The 21,023-nt window shown below is 44.7% G+C and overlaps 1 protein-coding gene across 4 annotated transcripts in view; it reads right to left on the reverse strand.

Annotated features, from left to right (window-relative positions):
• Positions 1-21,023, reverse strand: part of plppr2a (phospholipid phosphatase related 2a) — a 55,308-nt gene that overhangs the window by 13,467 nt on the left and 20,818 nt on the right. For 3 of the 4 annotated variants that reach the window (XM_088603617.1, XM_088603618.1, XM_088603616.1), the window contains one exon: positions 18,304-18,492. The exons of the other annotated variant lie outside the window; for it this stretch is intronic. In XM_088603617.1, coding sequence (XP_088459743.1) covers positions 18,304-18,492 — 189 coding nt within the window. The remainder of the gene's footprint in view (positions 1-18,303; positions 18,493-21,023) is intronic. 4 annotated transcript variants of the gene reach the window in all.

Consider the following 21,023-nt stretch of genomic DNA (forward strand, 5'->3'; position numbering starts at 1 on the left):
AGCAGTCTGGAGAGGCTCTGCGTGGAGTTAGCCACTCCTCTGGGCTCATTAAGAGGCTTGCAATTACAGCCAGGAAGACACGGGTTTCAGGCTGAGAAAGGAGAGACCAAGAGAATTTCTATTAGAAAAAGGTGTGCTATGTTTTCCTTTCTTAAAATATCTAGAAAGATACGATTCCACCTTTTATAAAAGAAAACCTTGATGTAGCTCCCGAGAGTGACGATGTGATTGAGAAAAGTACGTTGCAGGTACATATGGAGGAGTACTCCCAAGAGCAGCAGGATAGTGGCTCTCAGGGACCAGAGCAGCCCTGCTATAGCCTTTGACACAGTATTTGTCAAGACCTCCCACTGGTCTGTCAGAACAGGCTAAGTAAAAGGATCTGTCCTAAATTAAAATGGGTACATGTGCAAAAACAAAGGAAAATGAGCTATTCTCTACTCTACCTCTGCTGTAAATATGTGTATGCATCATGTTAGCACCTATATACACTCATACTTCACATGGTCTTTCTCCGGCGAAGTCTGCGTGCCTGTGTGTAAACATTCAGAGAACAGCTTGGATGACCGCAACCATCTACATCAGGAGAATGGGAATGAAGTGCAATACGTGTTCATGAAATATACATTCAGAGTTTGCAAGCCTTAATGGAAGTGCAGTTGAGCAACAGAACATGACTGCTTTTAAGAGCCCTAAGTGCGTTTTAAGAGCACCTAAAGGCTTGCACAGCAGCTGGAGATGCACAATGGCCTTGAAGACCGTTAGTAATTAAATGCAAAGATTAGAGAATCCAGGGCAGCTGTTTAAAAGCTAAACACTAAAGGCTGTAAACAGGCACTGCAGCAGTAACAGAATGACATCAGTACAGAAAAAACAGCATTTGTGTGACTGATAAGATGTCCATGCCATTAACAAAACTCTATACAGCAGTAGTTCCGAGTGCTTTCTTTTGATATACCGCAATCGCACTGAGTATCGAGGACTCTTGGTCTTTGTATATCTGAAAAATCATCAATATTTTCTCTTGGGGTTATTAATAATCCTCCCACTCCTGTTTTACAGCCGTCCCCTGACACAAAGCTTTAATGCTTTGGACATATGTAAAGATATCAAGCCAGGTGTGCTTGCAAGAGCAACATGGTAAGAATGGGAACACAAGGTATGTAAAAATAATAAGACAGAATGGAAAGGAGGGTTAACAGATACTGGAATTCACAGCTGGTTGTAAGCTATTGATCCGGCTCACTTCAAGCAGATCCATGCTCCTGGTTCCCAGGACGAGCGCACGGCGGCAGCAGTCAAAACAGAAACAACCGGCTCCGTCCTGGAAGCCAGCACACGCCGAGTGTCATCCACCACGTCCGAAAGCAAATCCATGCGGGAAAAGGCACTTCCGAATCCCGAGAAAAAGAACAACTGCAAAAATCCACGAGCCACCTATTGTACCCAAACACAGCAGACAATACGTGGTCACATTTCAACACAGGTCTCCCATCTTATCTCTGGGTGCAGCACTGGGGAAAGAGTGAACCCAGGAACACGCACTGGATAAAGGCAGACTTACTAATAAGTGACTTGAACCTTTGTGCCTTTGAGAGCATTAGGTTTAAAAGAGGAGCTCAGTATATACTCCTAAGCCATTTTACAGTATATAATTACACTATAAACTGTGACTGTACCTGTTTTTCTTTTTTTCCTTAGTTTCATTTTTCATTTCTTTTTCTTATGTTCATTTTAATTCTCTTAGAGAGTGTAAAAAATAATGTCTCTGCTGTGACTACTCTGTAATAATCTGTATCGGAGCCATCACCATAGCTAGCAGCTGTGTGCTAGGAAGCAATTCAGTGAACCCTTCCCCCCAAATCAGGGATCGAAATAAGAGCTATTCCATTGATTTCCAAGTGCTACGTAAAGTGTTGCACGCTTAACGTATTTTGAGACATCTGCATTGAGAAGCATGAGCACATTAAGGGCATATGCTAAAAACATTCTTTATCTGCCTTGTTGGTATAATGTGTAATTAAACCCGCAGCTTGGAAAACCTGAAATGGATTTAACTGTTGTGCAACACTGTGCTGTGCATTCCCATCCTAATCCTCTCGCCTGATCCAGGTTTTGATTTTTGGTTGGATTCGTTGGTGGGTTTTTTTCAACCGATTCCAGAACACCTTTTTTTTTATAACGTGGCTCCCAAAGATCTGGAGAACCTACTCATGTTTTTGAGTCGCTGTTCCCACGTCTGCTCTGCGGAGAGTGGAAGTTGGAATAGGCATATAAGGATCCAAAGAGGGGTGTCAGAGCTTTTTATACACATTTAATTCGAAATACGCACTAAATGTTTCTGACTATAAGACAAAGTTTTCTAGAGCCACTTTTAAGCGAAACATAAGACTCTCCTTCTAATAGAGCTTCTCCCAAAATTCTGTGTTTTTGTCACTGCCTTGTATTTGCTACTAACCAGCAAATTCTTCAAAACCAATTTTTTCTGCACTTTCAATGATTAAAAATAAGAACCACTAAAGACTTGATGCTGAAAGTGACTTGTGCTGTGCTAGTGAGAATTTCAAAACTTGTAGAAATCAAGCAGCGTCGGAGCTTACTGATAATGTTTGAGGCAAACTCTTCAATAAAAATAAACTTCAAATGTGAATGTGGATCATACTACTGTACCTTCAATCTCATAAAATTATTAGCCCATATACTGGGCAGAGTGGGGGGGGGAGCTGTGGTTTTGTTTTAACTGAAAGGGTTGCATTGTGCTTCAAAAGTTGAGAGCCACTGGCTTAAAGCACGTTAAAGTTAGCACCAGTGTTCCACCTTTTTATGAAGAAGATCCTGCCGGGACCAAAACAGCAAAGTTAGTTAAGCTAAAGAACTCCAACTCTTTCCAAGTCCCACATTAACCCCTATGAATGATGCATTCAGGTTTGCCTGAATAATTAATGGCAATGTTCATTCAATAAAAAAATGTTCTGATGATGACATTTTCTTTTTAACCGCACAAAGAAAAAAATGCCATAATAAATAATTTTGACTGTGTGGCAGAAGCTTAAGAGACAGACTTGTCAGAAAACACAATGAAGCTGAAATATTTGCTTGGATTAGGCCGTGCATAGTCTTTGAGTTATCTGTATGTCTCAGAACAAGTGTTGTTCCTGTCACAGGTTCTTATTCCAATCAGTACCGGATTTCCCACTGTGCCTACAGTGCCTAGGAACTAGGAACTTTTAGGGCCTACGAAGGAGGGAAACACTAGTGATTAATGAAAAGCAAGCTGAAGCAACGTGCTTACGATCGACTCTAGGTGCTCTAAATCAATAATCACGCGCTATCTAGCGGCTGTTCTGGAAACTAGAAGTATTGAAGTGATGGTTGCTCGACTCGCTCCATCAATCACAAGGTTTAGTATTAGAATAGTTTAAAGTGCATCATGTCAATCGACGTGTTTCAACTGGCGTTTACCCCTCTTTTTGCACATATCAGAGTGCCCAGGGCCTACGAGCACCAAAATCCGGCCCTGATTCCAATGTCCGGAAAAATGTCTGTACATCTTGCTAAAGACGTTTGGATGCATCTTTCTATCATGGTTTTTATCTGTGCTTTATCATACTTTATCATAATCTTTTATCATGCTGTAATCGAGAGCATTATCAGATATGGTATTACAGTGTGGTTTGGTCATCTATCAGTTCATTTAAAATCGAAAATTACCTGCCTCATCCAGAAAGCTTTGAAGGTCATGGGAGTGATATAGCATCCCTCCCTGCGGACAGTCTTTGAAAAATCCATAATCAAACAGGCAGGAAAAATTATATCAGATCCTTCCTACATCCTCAATTCTGAATATCAACTTCTCCCTTCTGGCAAAGGTTTTAGGGTTCCCAAATGTAAGTCAAACAGATACAAACATTCCTTTGCTCGACTATGCATGAAAGCTGTCACCGCAAATGTCAAGGATAAGCACAGTTTTGACTCTTACAACCCACTTGGGTGCAATATGTTTTGTGATGCGTAATACATGTTATGTGTTGTTATGTGTTATACATGTGCAATAGAGTGATGTGCAATGTTTTTCTTTTCTTCTTTTTTTGGGGTTTGCATTCTATTTAAATGTACAGGAGTGCTGTGTGTCCATAAACAATGTCCCTCAATGGACAATAAAAATCTTATCTAACGCCACACAAGGATATAAAATGGGTTGGTGCAGTAAATGTTCAGACTGTGCAGCACCACACTTGCACAGTGCATCTCTAGATGATGTTGATGCTTATAGTCCATTTTTTGTAGGGTGTTAAAGGAACTTTAAATGGTGAGCAAGTTCAGCACAGGAAGAGGAACAGGGCTGCTTAGACTATCCAAGCATACAGCCAAGGTCCGGAGCCACTGACTCCTGGTCTACTGTGTGAAAGGGGACAGAAGTTGTTTCCATCGAATGCTTATTAAAATATGTCAGGGCTGCGCTACATTGATAATACCAAACCAGAAAATAAGGCAAAGCAGACAAAACCCGGTATTTCCAAGGAAACTGCCGGAACAGCAGTGTCGGAGCTGAAGGCCGGACTGAGGGGGTTGCAGGTGGCCTGTGCGGAGCTGTATTTAGAGTGAGTGGGTTGTCTCAATCCCCCCGGACCTTAAAAACAGGCCTGTTCTTCTGCAGCTCAGAACTGCTGGGCCTGTTCCCACAGACCGTTAACAGCCGCGTGGGTGTGAGATCTGCTTCCTGTAAACCACACAGTTTGCCAGGCATTGCTAGAGGTGCAGGGATCCCAGGTAGGGACTGGGAGAGGAAAGGCAGGAAGTGGGCTCTTTGTGGCTCCTGAGCGCCTCATTCAGCAGAGATACTGTCTGTGAGGAGGAGTCCGTTTTGAAGCGTGTGGTCCTGATGTTGCCGGTTCGAGCCCGGGTCTTGCCACTAGCCACCTGTTAGCCCAGAGGTTTTCTCAGCTGTCTGGGTAGAGGTGACCACTGGTTCCTCCCCAGCTCCTGCAGGCTTGCAGTGACGTAAGTGAGAACGTGAAGAAATCCTCTCACACCTCCTGGTCTCAGTCCTCTGACTCATGTTTCACTCTCAGTACTGTCTGAGGACCTCAAATACCCGAATCCTGTTGCTTCTTAGTCTTCCTTGCTCAAGCCAAAAATTTTTCAATCCTTTTATCCGGGCAGTGTAGAATGTTCCGCGAAGTCTTGAAATGTACCTCGTTGTTGTTTATTTCAACCGATCTTTTTTGGATTATAACATGGCTGCCAAAGCCTCACTAGGTTAATCTGAAGAACATACTCATGTCTTTGAGTCACTATTCCCACGTCTGCTCTGCAGGGAGTGGAAGTTGGACCTCCCAGCATGCTGAGGAACTCCTTACCTATACTTACTAAGCCTTTCACAGCACATTTACATTTTTCATTCACAGCTCTTTTTCTCAGGCTGTTTCTTCTACACTTCCTGAGAGCTTGTTTTGCTGTACTGCCGTCTGTTGTGTCGGGAGGCAAACAAGACACAAGCACAGCACAGTCGATGCTTACTGTAAGGGGATGCGCACAGTTGTGGAGTGAACAGGATGAACCCATGATGTTCAGAAGTAGCCATTTTTCCACTGTCATTCCATTAAAATAAGGTGTAAGAAAAAACTGGCAGCTGTTTCTTCAGGTGTTGCCACGATGGAGGACGCGAATGTTGAACTGAGCTGGAAAAATCAGGAGCTTTAATTAAAACTGCACGTGTGTTCAGAAACGAGCTGTGGTCACTCAGCTCTCGTGGTGCGCAAGGGATTGATTTGTCCACAGAGAGAATTGTCTGAGGACCGCGGACGTGTTCCAGCTGAACGGTCTAACCTGGGTGAGTGCTATGCTTGAGGAAATCAAAGGCATTCACGCGAAGGGTGCTGTAGAATAAAAATATTTCTTGTGAAGAAGATGTCTACAAGATGAGTCTGAAAGTTGCTTTGAAAGGAATGTCAGTTTCTGTGGTTGCCTTGGAGACGGTGAGCTCCAAGTGTCCTGCCTATTCTCTACAGAAGCCCAGGAGTACAGAAATGTGCAGAACTCCTTTTGCTATGTCGTTCCTTCCCATGTCAAGTTTAACAAGATAACATATGTTATTTAATGCAAATATACCCCCTGGTTCTGGAAAACTAAAGCCTGCAACTTTCCTGAGAGGGGATGCACACAGACAGATGATATACATTTCAAAATATCAACTATACTGCTCTCCTGTTTCACTACTGCTATAAAATGGGAAACCATCTCGGTCTTCTCCCTGTGCTCAATGAATTTGTGCTTGGAGTCACTCAAGGTTTCAGTTATTGTTATCCACCAAACAAAACATTGCATACAATTTTGTGGTCCAACAATGTGGTTGTGACACCACATGGTATCTATTACACTTCAATTAACATGGAATGAAAGGAGAGCATGTCAATTCTGATGTTTTGTACCACATTTTGGCTCCCTGTACTGCATCTCAATGCTATTCACCAAAATATCCCATCTGTCTTTCGCTAAGAGAAAGTAAAGCCTAGGGGATTGAACACTAACAAATATGAAGCCTTTAGAAAATTAATTTACTCTCAACATTTATGTTGATAATAAAAAAATAACTTTGATTCAGATATAGTGTGATGAGACCCATGTTTGCAAGAGCAAATATACACATTTTCTCCCTAGAGGTATTGTGGCTTACGAGACAGAGCAATTCATTAAAAAAATAAATCATGCTATAAAAAGACTGCTGAGAATTCTAGTTGAACAGCATTAAAAATAAAGTCAAGTTCCAGGGGTGCTGGCAGACAGCACCGTCTCAATTTGTGTGTCATGCTAAGAGAAGTAGGAATGAAATCACTATCATACTGTACATCTGGCGCTGAACGACGGAGAGATCGGACAGATCGGACCGCTCTCAGGGGCTGATATGTACTGAGCCAGGCTGCTGTCTGCGCCCTGAGACCGACAGGCTGAGAGCTGTTCAGCCCTCAGGGTAAAAAGGGAAGAGGTTGAAGCCAAGCACCGATTTAGCCTTTTAAAGAATAAAAAGAGGCAAAGTTTTTTTTTTCCTGAACAGGATGAGAGCACCACGATGGTGATGGCCGTCGTAATTAATATTTACGGTTTTGCTGTGCTGAAAAACTGGAATCACCTCATTGGGCGGCAAATCATTTGGAAACAGGAGTAAATCCATGCATATAAACAACAAGCGGAGCGCTGTCTTCAGCAATTCGTTCTTCTACAATGTCAAGACTCAGAGAGAGAGACTAGGTGGGGATGCTAGAAGCAGTAGCCATGCAAATGAGCCCTGAGTCCAAATTCTAGGAATCATGCCCCCCTCCCCCCATATGATGCAGGTGTGTCCTGTTCCCCTTCCCCAGTTTGACAGCCCCCCTGGAGAAATCACTGGCCTCTCTGCCTTTTTCCCTGTCTGCACCTCGGGCAGCTCTCCAGCTCTCCAGTCCAGACAGAAACTGGGTTAGCATCTTTCTCTACTGTGCGCTACCAAAGCCTGTTTCATGCTCTTCTCCTCGCATACTGTATATATAGAATAGCACCCAAATCTTATGATCCCCTTTCGTCTCGCTCCTGCTGGATGAAAACCAGGTACAAACCGCTTAAGTTTCTTTCTCAGCATTTATAACATATACATAGAATATTGGAATCTGATCCTTCTAGGCATATTTTAGACAGATCCTTTATGAGAGACCTACACAGAGAGCCAAATCGAAGCAAAATGCGCAGAAAATGCATCTTATCTTCTGCGAGATCCTGAGACCCAAAGAGAAAGACACAGGCGCAGAGAGAGAGCTTTGCTGTTCCATGAGTAAGACGCACAGCTTTCTTCCCTACTGCTGTTTATACAGTGCCTTCAGCTTCTACTGCTGCTCAAAGTGTTCTGCATTAGAAGACCGAAACTCAGGGATCAGTTCACTGTTAAGTTCAATGACCCTGACCCTAATCACATCTTGATTTAGCAAGCAGTGACACTTGTACTTAGAGTACTAGTAGCTAATATATTCCAAAATGTTGCAATTTCAAAGTATTTTCTATCGTGTTTTGTAGAACCAAATCATTTGTTGCCCAAATTTATTGCAGGGATGCTACTTAGAACCAGCTGTAAAAATACCTAGAAGTACCAGCTTTTATATCAGTACAGTGATCACACATTTTTAGCACAATCCCAAGCACAAAATGGATCAGGACCACACACACCTTCAGCTGCAACCTTCAGTATCATGGAACACATAATATGTATTATTTAATTACATAGAGACTGTGGAATCTACATCAGCTGGGTGATCAGGGCTGTCAGCACTCGTGCGGATTAGAGTCCTCTCTGGACATGTTTATTAATTTCCTGCATCTTGTTTACACTGTCCAGATAGCATTTTAGCAATAAAACAAATCAAGCATTTTAGCACGTATGGATTTACACCAGCGCTAGGAGCCAGATAAGTCTGCTTCCTTATTTTGTGTAAACAGATGGGATTCAAACAAACATATCTAAGATCACTTTATTGGGCATATACAATTTCTTGTATTAGGAATTTGTCGTATAACATGCACTGTTCCCAATGTACAGTACATGAATACTGTGTTGAATTAGGACAAGGCCTTACAAGTCAGGCCCTTGACGACAAAACCCACTGGACGGTTCTTCAAACCATCAACAGCAAAGGACACCAGGAAGACAGGAAGAAGATTATACTAACTCAGTGTAGTACCCATTTTAGTGTCTTTCACTGTATTAATGTGTCTGCATCACCATTTGTACAAGAAATAGACAATTAGCACCTCATTTAATTATATCAAATCATATGCTCAGGTGTCTGAATGATCATGTCACGATCGCTACCTCTCCTCTTAAGGGCGCTCCAGCCCTTCCTCGTTCTGCCTCATTCCCTGCACCTGTTCCTTATTCCAGCCCCTTTTCAGTTCCCCCTTAAAAGCCAGACGCAGACTATAATCAGGGCTCTACATTGACTCCCAGTTCATGTGAGCCCAGGTCCTGATGTGTCGGGCTCCGTTATGCTTTTAACTTTCTGTTCCGTTTCCCCCTGCCGGTCCCGACCCAGTTCCAATTTTTAATCTCCTGGATGGATCGCTTGGTCATGGCCTTATGCTTGTGTATTGGATTCCCCGTTTGGATTTCTTCCTGGATTGTTTGCCCCGGACTCACTCCCCCTGGACACCAGCGCACCAAGGCCACGCCCCCTGTCTCCATTCCTGTCTCCTGCATGACTTTTCCCCCAGTGTTTCCTCACTACTCCGGATTGTGTCGTCTGCATAGGGCCCAGAAAGAACTGTTCGTGACAGATCAAATTTTGATTGTGTGTTTTGAATTCCCCTTTCCTCTGCTGCTCTGCAGTGGACTAGCGGCCCAGTCAGGGTGAGTGTGTGCTCTCAGACCCTGTGCTTCATGGACATGGACTTTGGGCTGCTAGAAACGTCCCTGACACAAACAGCCTTCAGAAAGAAACTGACTTCCCTGAGATGTTTTAAAACTGACCCCGCTGCTGCGACGGCGTGTTCTGAAATGAATAACTGGATCCTTTAACGTGTCTTTAGGAGACGGGCATGCTGTGTTTCAGGCAGGAACCCGAAGGCGAGTACTGTTAGGGAAGAATACATTTTTTTGTTTGTGGGTGGGCAAAATGTTATTTTACATTTTTGGATTTTGTTTTGGAAAAACAAGGAAATAAATGAAACCAATGTCAGAAACGCGTCTCTCTCTTAACCACAGTGTAAAACTATATCGCTCTCATTTCTACCTCATGGCTTCTGCATCACAAATCCCCTTCATTTCCCTTTAAAGGGGAAACATGTTCCTATTGATAGGCAGCGCATCTTTTTTCGACAGCTGGCACGGCAATAACACTAAAACTAGAACTTCAGCCATCTTAAAATCCCAGAAGTCTTTTGAAGTCAGGAACATTTTTGTTTTCCACACCTATGTCTCACCAGCTTGGTTGGCTTCTCCATACTGCATCTCTGAAACTGCTCCATAAAACTTTCTAACACCCCTCTACAAAGCGAGGAACCTGCCGCACCCCACACCCCTTCTTTCCTGCTTAAACGTCCACAGTCTTGCTGAAATACAGTTCAAACAGACTACAGGGAGAGGAGAACTTGGGTCCTTTAAAAAGGGCTCATTTTTGTGGTTTCCATTAATATACCTCCGCCCCAACAGGGAATCCAGCCGCAAAATATGTTTTAACACCTTTTTTCTCTCTTGTTTTTTACTCCTCACGTTAATTACTGAAGCATTGTGATGTCCCAATTTTCACATCCTGCTTGACACTTTTCATTTCAATTCAACCCGCGAAGCAATGGGAGGGAATAAAATTCCCGACAGCACACGGAGGAGGGAGAAAGAGAAACGGGGCAGGACTCATCTCTCCGTGTCAACAAAGCTGAAATCAACACCCGACGCCAGTGTGGTGCACAGAACCAGCCAGGGAAACAGGGAAAATGAGCAAACACCCCAAAAACAGACACCTCCCGCTATTTATGACAGGTGTTATAAAGTAACACGAGCGCAGTGGATTTCAGGATGGACACAGTAGAGCAGGATGAAGGTAAGATGGCAATGATCTTGATCATCTTACAGTTTGATCTAAGCAAGGCTGGGCCTGGTCACTACTGAGATGGGAGTCCTCTAAGGAAATCCAGCTTGCTTCTACAAATGGGGTCATTAGACCAGTAGGTGGTGCTCTGCCTTTTGTACCTGCATTTTGTAAACAAAGGCCCCCTGTCATCCTTGGGATGTTAAACCGAGGTTACTTGGTGCCCTGAGTGGGGTTGTACAACCTTGCCTCCCTAAATTCCTTCCATAATGCAACTAGTGAAGCAGTTTCTGTCTTTGCCACCTGATCTGCTATGCAGTGGGCCTGCTGCAGCTCACTCGGCTGCACTTCAGTGGTGGAGGACTGGAGTCCCCCTCTGTCTGAAAGGTGCTATATACTGTAAATGCAGATCTTACAACAGGGTAAAAATATGGTTAATCACAGTAAGAACATAGTAAAATGAAAAAGAAATATGGGAGACCAAGGCAAAGAGTAGCGAATGCATTACTCTGGTATCTTTAGAGTGAAAAAATACCATTACCACCAACTGTGATAACGAAAGATGCTGTCATATTGTCTGCTTTACTCCCCTGTGCACAATGTTTCACTGGTGTGCAGGGACTGCTCAGTTATTGCACCTTACATACGCAAGACTACTATTCATCGGCTTCAGCTCAGCTTTTTACACTATCATTCCAGAGAGACTAGTCAAGAAACTCAGTGCACTCGGTCTCAACACCACCCTCTGCAACTGGACTCGGGACTTTCTGACAGGCAGACCTCAGGCTGTCAGGCTTGGAAACCACACCTCTGGCACACTAACTTTGAACACTGAGGTCCCCCAGGGGTGTGTGCTTAGTCCGTTACTCTCCTCTTTCTACACCCACGACTGTAAGGCCAAACACAACACCAACCCCATCATCAAGTTTGCCGATGACACCACAGTTGTAGGTCTGATCACAGACAATGATGAGAGGGCCTAGAGGGAGGAGGTCAATCTCCTTACAATGTGGTGTGAGGACAACAACCTCACCCTCAATGTCAGCAAAACCAAAGAGTCAACCTCCTTGATCGTTGATTTCAGGAAACTGCAAAATGGACAAGCCCCTATCCACATCAACGTGACTGAAGTGAAAAGGGTCAGTAACTTCAAATTCCTTGGCGTCCATATCACTGAGGACCTCACATGGTCTCTCAACGCCACCTGTCTGATCAAGAAAGTGCAGCAGCACCTGTACTTCCTAAGACGGTTGAAGAAGGCTGATACAGTATGTCCCCAGATCCTCACTAACTCTTACAGATGCACTACAGAAAGCACACTGACAGGTTGCATCACAGTGCAGGTATGGCAACTGCAGTATTGCTGACCGCAAAGCCCTACAGCGGGTGGTGAAAACTGCCCAGTCCGTCACTGGGGTTGCCCTCCCATCTATACAGGACATTTATGACAGACGGTGCTTGAGGAAAGCTCTAAGCATTATCAAAGACCCCACACACCTCAGCTACAGACTGTTTGACCCTCTAATATCTGGAAAACGGTACCCGGAGCATTCTGGCCCGGACTACCAGACTCAGAGACCATTTTTACCCCTGCGCTATCAAACTACTAAACTCCCAGCCTCTCTCACCTACGATCTGAACCTCACAGTGCCTTCTTTCTTACCAAATACTCAAACACATTGAAATCTACCTCTACCTTACATGTCAAAAAGCTCACTCCCCATAATTTTCTATCCTTTTATTTCATTCTGTTGATGCATGTTATTGCACATCTGATGTTGTTTTACACATTGCCTGTTACCTTATGTTGTTTTGCACATTGCCTGTTGTTGTTTTTGCACACTGCCTGTTGTTGTTTTTTGCACACTGCCTGTTGTCTCTGTCTTTCTTTTATTATACAATTGTATTGTTGTTTTTCTGTACTACTTATTATCTGAGAGCTAGCTAAATAGCATTTCATTATACCATATACCTGTATATGAGACAATAAACGTGAACTTGAACTTTTCCATCTGCACAAAGGCCTCTTTTCCAGGATTATCCCACCTAGACCAGCACCCCCACCTAGAAACCCACACTGCCGGGGGGGGGACGGGGACGGGGGGAGGCCCTGTACAAGTCCGAGCAGCTGTACGTTGAGTCCCACCACACAGACGTGTCCGTCGAGAACACCTGCTCTTCCTTTGAGAATTCCATTTGGATGGGCATTGATATTCCACTAGAATCTCCATTTGCTTCCATTAGGACGTGTATTGAATCTCTGTGCTCCATGGCGAAGCTGAGCAGACAGAGCTCCATTTACCACGGACTCATACTCAAGAATCCAGAGCCACCAGCAGCATCGGCACAACAGAGGACAAAAAAATAAAAACATCAAAATGCATGCTCTGTGAGAGCGAGGAACCCAGGCTCTTAGGAGATAAGAGTCTTGTGCGCTAACCCCGGCTGACAATTCCTCTCCTGTCTTGCCCCCTGACAAGCCTGCAGCAGACTGGAAAGGTAGGATGTGAAATTTGGCAGTGCATGCCAGTTCCACGAGTGCCCGGACAACAATCAGATGTCTTATTAACGAGGTGTTTCAAACCTGCAGGTCAGAAGAGCCACGTCTGCAGGCCCACAATGCACCTGAAACTTCCCTAAGATTCCCTGAGCAGAGTAGTTTGTCCTCTACGGTTCTTTCACTTTCTTGAAAAACATGCAAGACCAGACGATGCCCAACATAATTTTTACCCCCGAAATCAATGCGTCCAAACATCTGGTGATAAAACAGCATGGAGAAAGCAATATGGGGCTTTTTTGCAAAAACAGGTTTGTGTTTTAACAAGCTCAATTACAAACTTGCTTTGACAGATTCCCAGGGCCTGCAGTGCGCCTTGCCGAGAGAACAGCACACAAACGATTCCACTTCATTGCGAGGCAGGATCTCAAAGAGTCTCGCCCATTACCCAGTCTTCAGAGTTCAGCACAGCTGCCTTGGGGTTGAAGTGCAGCAGTCGTCCTTCTGTTCAGGTTCAGAGCCTGATGAATTCAAAATGAGCAGTTACACACAGCCGAATCATCCAGGTCACGTACCCTGTGGTCAAAAATCAGTTTTCATGAGCATCTTTATCTGCTCTTGTGCCACATCAGCTTTACCTGGTAATGCTGTGTTTGAGTCTGCTCCTATTTGTGCTCAGTGTTGTGTTGCCTATGTATTACCTCTGAGTGAAGGCTGTTTTCAACATTGCTGGGCTGTCTACAATCTAGCAAGCCTTCCATCAGGAAAGGATTAACATTTTAATCCTTAAGACAGAGGGTAGCCCAGTATTTTTTGTGAAATTCTGTTGCGTCTCTAACAAATATGTAAAAACCTAATGGATTTGCACTGTTAATATCCAGCGACTTACTGAGGACATTCCTGAGAAACAATTTTAGTGCAGAACAATGCATGTGATGTTTACATTTCAGGGAAATGACTAAAAAAACACTGATGCACATAATCTCCTGCACCAAAGCCTTAATCACAAAAGCTGCTGCCTATCTCCTGGAGTTCATTAACATTTGCTGGTAATTACAATTGTTTAAAACCAGAGAGTAAACAGAAAGGACTGGAATCTCTTTAGGTGTTTCCAGCTCTAGGACTGTGGAGGTATACTAGGCAGTGTGGCAAGAGGCAGTTACAATACTACAAAACTGAGTGCAGGAGAAACAATTGAGTGACCAGCGATTCAATTGCCCTTTATAGTGAGAACTCTTTTTGTATTTCTGCATGACATCAGAATAGTAGGTTTCTGCCAGGGAATTGTCCCTCCTGCTGTCACTTTTCGAGTAATTAACTGTGCCCGACAGAAGCTCCCCACACTCTGATAGACCATCATCGACCTGCTGCAAGATGCAACGGGCACGCTGCTGAAAAGTAATTAACTTGCTTTCAGTCCTATACAGAAGTGGCCGTAGAAGACATCCTGCAGGACTGGGAAACACAGGGGTCCCAGATCCACGCTGGCACCGATAAGATAGAAACTGAAACGGCTTGTGTGCTCACCATGCCCAGCTGACGTTTTACTGGCTAGGGCCATTATTACAAAGCTAAAGAGCTTTAAAGCTTTCTTTTTCAGTCACGTCACACTCCGTTTTCATGGATTCGTGGGTTCCTTTCTTTTCCGTGCTTTCTTTCTGTGTAGAGGGCAACCGGTGCCCAGGGGCTGAATGCCCTGGTCTTGCCACATATGAAGGCTGCAGATCACCAACGCTCTTTAGGATGTGGATTGGCCTAGATGGCGAGCCACCCCTGCTCACGTTCGCATGGTGAAGTTTGCATGTTCTCCCCAGGCGCACAATGGTTTTCTCCCACCTTCTTAAGGCATGCTGGCTAAGTTAACTGGTGCCTCTAAATTGCCAGGTTGTTGCCCAGCCTTGTGTACCTGTGCTCTGGGTTGTGGGTTCGATACCTTTCGGCAGGAATAAGAGCTGGGCGGAAATCTGTACAGTACTTTTGCCATGATAAGTACTTCTCAAGCACTTCCTTTTCCTCAAGAACGCTACTAAAAGGTTACATTCTTACATCCCTCCCCCTCGTAGCTCCTGTGCTTGCTAGTAGCTCACTGATCCAAAGGATCTCATTCAGCTCTTTCTCGAAAGCAGCCAACGGATCAGCTTCTGTGTTTCAGACCCCCCACAACGTTTTCCCATCCTTTCCCCTGCGGTTTGTGTCAGGCTTTGCCAGACTTTGAATTGGCTGTCTTTTGCCAAACAACAAATTTGTTTTCTTCATACAGCAGACTCTTCCAGGGGAGGTGGAGCTCCAGCAGGCTCAGTGGTTCAGAAAGTGAGTGACAGTCAATTGCAGGGGATGCAGCACTGCCTTCAACAGTATTCCACAGCAGGTTACTGCTGATCTCTGTGCCCTACTTAGCCGTGATGAGTGGGAGAAGAAGGTGGGAGCCAGCCTGTGAATCAGACGAGAGAGAATCTAGTGTCTGCCTGCTTTGAGTGGGTTGTCCTTTCTGTAAGGGGGGTAAAAAACATCTTGAACACGGTACTTGCCAGTAAGCTAAGGACAGAAAGAAAGCCGTTACCATTAATTAGTGCACACAAGACTGCCTCTATTAAAACCACACAGATGCAAAATGGTCCAGTTTGTCCAGTCTGAAAAATAGCCCATTTTGGGCATATCTGAGCACATTGCTGATGTTTACGCTCAGAGACTCTGTTGCTGCAAGCGTGCACAAATAAACCAAGAACCATCCTTAGACAGCTAAACACCATTGCTTACTGTGGCGGGAACCCCCAAGCCTTGTTGCAGGATCATCTGCATCAGGCCCTGCAGGACCATCCCCATAAGTTTGTGCCTGCCCTGGTTTGAGTTTGGGGTCCTGGTTATACAGTTTGTATAGGCAGCTGTAATGTTAATAATAATAATAATAATAATAATAATAATAATAATAATTGCTTACACTTATATAGCGCTTTTCTGGACACTCCACTCAAAGCGCTTCACAGGTAATGGGGACTCCCCTCCACCACCGCCACCAGTGTGCAGCCCCACCTGGATGATGCGATGGCAGCAATAGTGCAGCAGAACGCTCACCACACATCAGCTATCAGTGGGGAGGAGAGCAGAGTAATGTAGCCAATTCATTGAGGGGGATTATTAGGAGGCCATGATTGGTAAGGGCCAATGGGAAATTTGGCCAGGACGCCGGGGTTACACCCCTACTCTTTTCGAGAAACGCCCTGGGATTTTTAATGACCACAGAGAGTCAGAACCTTGGTTTTACGTCTCATCCGAAGGACACAGTTGTATTCATGGGTTTATTAGCCAATGTCAGGCTCAGATAAGGACTGTAAATTGTAGAAAACTGCTTTATCAGTTCTTGAAGCTGACAACATCTTAAACTATTAGCAATGAGGAGACCTTACCTCCGGCGATTCTGTGGCTGTAGAGTCAGGCTTAAGGTTAGGATGAAGAGTTAAGCCTAAGCATCAGTGTCAAGTCCTGGAGTCAGGCCCAAGAAACCTTTTACCATCTCGTGTGCAGAAGTAGGCAGAAAGGCCAGATGAAAACATTGTCAGCTGTTATTATTCAAGTACTGAGCGCAGCAGGAATGTGAAAGAGGACTTTTCCTCTTTGTTTGTTTAAATGCAATGTTTGGTGCATTTAATATTAAAACAACTGCAAAGCATAGTGGCTGCTGTTAAATAAAGTCTTACTCTGCCTTAGGAGACTAACCCGACTGTCTGTGCCACAGGCACTAAGATCTGAAAGTCCCCTGTTAGTAAATTAAGCTACTGTATAATGTGTAGAGAGTTGATATTACAGACCCTATCTCGATCAGGTAAATTGTTCCCTGCAATGGGTGAAGGATGAAGGTGATGGGTGTATCATGTTCTCTGCTCCTATTAAGAATATAGAAACCAGGATAAGTCACCTTGGCTCTGGTAAGGACCTTTTATTTTAGTTGAGGCTGTAGGGTTATGCAGACTATCAGAATGTCGAAATCACCCTTTACAACTGTATTAGTCGCCTCATAGTGACAATGTTCCATTTTCTGTAACACGTGCTGCAATAGCAAAATGACAACAACTGAAGTAACTCAGTCCCATCCCTAACCATAAACTCAGCACCCTCACCAAACCCTATTTCTAAACCTCACAGTATCTTGCACTAATCCCGTTAACCTTAACTCTCGATCCAGATTTTAATAGTAATTCAGAAGTTGAGTTTACAGTAACTTTTGAATGACTATTTCCTAGCAACACCTCCATCCCACACCTAATTCTAACACAAACACTAGCTCGAAGTCTACATGTAGCTCCAAACCAATGAGTCCAACCCTAACCATCACCTTAAGTACAGCCATAACCCTATACCTAACTCCAAATGTAACTCTAACCCCCATGACAATCCTAATACTAACCCAAACACTAAACCTAAACCCAACCCTAATTCTGATTTTAACCTTAATTTCAACTCTAGGACTACAATAGCTTCAGCACATATTCTAACAGCAACTCTAGACCTAACCCTGACCACAACAGTAGCCCTTTGTCTGCTTCTAAGCATAACTTTAACATTATACTGCAGTCAGTCTGACCAGGTTTAAAAACTGCTGCTACAGTTGACACTGTCAAATGTGATCTTATATTTATGAACAATGCTGTCTGATAATCATATCTTATCATATTGTATCATATCTACTAAATATCTCATAGAACTATAGCTTGAGAAAAGATGTTTATCTGAACTGCATTGCAAAGGCCATTAACATTAATGAAACATCTTGTCAAAAGGAGCTTTGAAGTCGAAGAAAATCCACAGTGGTCTCTAGTCAAACAGCCCCTGTCAGCATTTTAAACTGTCTTAAACACATTGCTCATGTCTTCTACCACGGATTGGAGATACTGTAGCACGAAGCAGGCAAGTGTGTTAAATTCAGAACACTGAGTGACACACAAACAGGTATAAGACTAAGGGAAACTGAACACACACAGGCACAGCGATAATCGCGCACATCACTCAAGAGGAGCACGCTGTACCGTCCACGCCGCTCTGACAGAGGCTGCAGACAGAGAGAGCAAGGCGGTGGAGAGATGGCAGCCCGCAGAGTTCGCCGAGCGACTGAAGCCAGCTGTCATCCTGTTGCTGGAAAAAATTCAAATCCCACGGATGCACTCTCACACACACTCACACGCACACACAGAACAGAGCTGGCATCGCTGTCCGCCCAGGATGGGCAGGTGAAGAGCTCCGGTCGATCGGCGCACGCCGGCTTACCGTCACGGTGGGGATGGCAGTGACCAGAGAGTACACCAGGACCGGTGGAGCTTTGCTGGTGTCTTCAGGTCCGGGGTAAGGCTTGGAGAAGGCTTTGTCGAAGCAGAAGAAGCCCTGGACGTGGACGGGGAAAGTGTCGGTGTATTCGAAGTAGTACGCCAAGAGCACGGTGCCTGCCATGATCACCAGCTGGAAATAGAACATGGTCCGAGGTCAGAGCTGGAGGTGTCGGGGGGCTGGGGGCGCGCTCGCTGACCGGCTGGGCAGAAAGACGGGATGAAGGCAGGAAGGAGTTCCAGAGAGCTCAATAAAAAGAGGGGGGTGGGAGGGGGGGGGGTACAGGAGGAGAGAAATCCCAAAAAACAGAAGCAGCAGGATGGGGGGGGGGCAAAAAAAAAGGTGGAGGATGTGTTTTTTGTTGTTTTTTTAAAAAAAAGAGGATAGATGCAGCCTTACAGAACGAAGCAAAGGAAGAAAACAAAGAAACGAGAAGGGAGAGCGACACACAGAGAGAGAGGGGAGAGAGAGAGGAGGAGAGAGGGCGAGTTGAGGGGATTCGGCGAGGGCGAATGTGATTCGCTAGACGCCAGCCAGCGCTCTGGCAGCTCGGCGCGCGTGTCTCTGTGTGTGTGTGTGTGTTTGCCCGCGCGTGTGTGTGTGTTAGCGTGAGCTTCTCTCCTTCGTGTTAGCTGTGACGGAGGGGACCGCTGGGGAAGCGGACCGCTCTTGATTCAGAACGAGGGGCTCCCCCCACCCAAAATGATTTTCGGGTTGTCCAGAGCTGAGTGGCTGCACAATGGGCTTCAGATAATCCCCTCAAGTCTCATTATATGCTTAGCCATCCCACAAAGGATGAAAGACAGGCCCCGGGCAAACTCTTGGTCTTTTGTTTTTCAATTTTCTTTACCCTGCGGGGCAATTCTCTTATCAGAATCATCCCCGTTCCATTCTTGGGAACTCTTTAGATCTCGTAAATGCCTTTTAGAAATGTTTTAGCCACTGAATGCGTTGTGAAAGTTGTAACAGAGTGATATTAATGTGAGGATAACCAGGCTCAGCTGTCAATCAACAGCGAGTTAGGCATTCAATACAAATCCTGCCCCCACAGCCCTGCTCCTTACCAGTTTATGACATCATTACACACACATGAATACATCACCTACAGACACTTCATGACACTACAGTCATAAAGGCGAGGTAAAGCGTAACCCCATTCTCCATCTCTGCTACACACACAGAAACTCTCCTTTCTTCACATCCTAGAAGCTTGGATTTAAATCGTGATATGGTCATTTCCGCATGATTAAACTTCCCTATGGTGTTTATCACATAAAATGTGTGGTAACTTACTCCAGATGTATTTTTTTAGTTTTCTCATTTAACATGGTTAAATACCAGCCTAAAAAAGGGGGAAAAGCTATGTTTCTCAGTGCATTATTTAGTAATTTCACAGTTTTCAAAAAAAGACAAACCAGCTTAGGACTTTACGTTTTTTCTTGTTCTTCCCCAGAGCTACTGTACACTTGGCCCTTTTTTGACAAAGGTTGTGCTGGTATAACTCGGCCCACTTTACTTTTTGCTGTCCTAATTTGGAAATGTCCACTATTAATAATAACCCACCCCCGCTCCCACTCACATGTATGAATTTCTTGTGAGATCACCCCCCACCACACCACACCTGCATGACTTCAGGAGGTGTGAGAAAACCCAAGTGCCTGGCCAAAACCGAAGCAAACACAGAGAACATGCAGGCTCCCCACAGAAGTTCACAAGCAATTCAACCTGGAGGCAGCAGTGCTAACCACCTGGCACCCGTCCGACCTTGTCTGTAGCACAACAAAGTCACCAGGGGAAAGGAGAGGAGGCACAGCCCTTATATGAGTAATGCTACATATTCACAGGTGGTTGCTTAACCACAGGGGGGCGCTGTTGCATGGCATGCACAGGACAACGTGGCTGACTATGAGCTACCCAGAACACAGCAGCTTTCTAATAGGTGCATGCTGCCGCAGGTAAACAAGTAACAACCAGGCAGTGGCACAGCTGAGACTGTCACCTGCAAGCCCTGGCACTGAAAGGCAGCTAGGGGGCACAGGGCTCATCAAACCCAGGTAATGAGGCATGCAAACAGAAAAATTACACGTCGTCTGGACACCAAATTAATAAAGTACGAAGCTTCAATTTAATATTATGCATTTAAACACCAGAGACACATGAAAATGCAAGATCTCATCCACCACTGCCTGTAAAGAACCCTGCTGATACAATATAGAAACACCACGCGTGCTTTAAATGTATTAGCCTGATTCAGGGGTCAGGAAGGAAAAAAAAACATCCATTAAAAATACACTGTAATCACAATCAACAATGAGGTACAGCCACCTATCTATCGATCCTTGCAAATGGAGAGTATATTTGGATCTGCCGCAAAATCATCGTGAAAATGACAGAAACTACAGTTAACCCTCACACTTCCACAGCATCTGGGGCCAGCTGGGCGGTGCTTGTGAAAGCTCTCTCGAGGCGACCAAACCGTACGAGCCCTCCCACACAGCCATACTCACTGCAGTGCTTCCTTACGAGCTCCCACAGGGCCCAGTGAACACCTGGAAAGCTTTGGAAGCCTGTGTCCACTTAACTCACAGAAGACCTTGATGTGGATCTGAACTTGATTTTCACAGCAGTCCTACTAAACCATAACGTTAGACAGGTTTACTAAC

The sequence above is a fragment of the Lepisosteus platostomus genome, chromosome 13 (genome assembly GCF_059453375.1).
Source record: "Lepisosteus platostomus isolate fLepPlt1 chromosome 13, fLepPlt1.hap1, whole genome shotgun sequence".
NCBI classification, from domain to species: domain Eukaryota; kingdom Metazoa; phylum Chordata; class Actinopteri; order Semionotiformes; family Lepisosteidae; genus Lepisosteus; species Lepisosteus platostomus.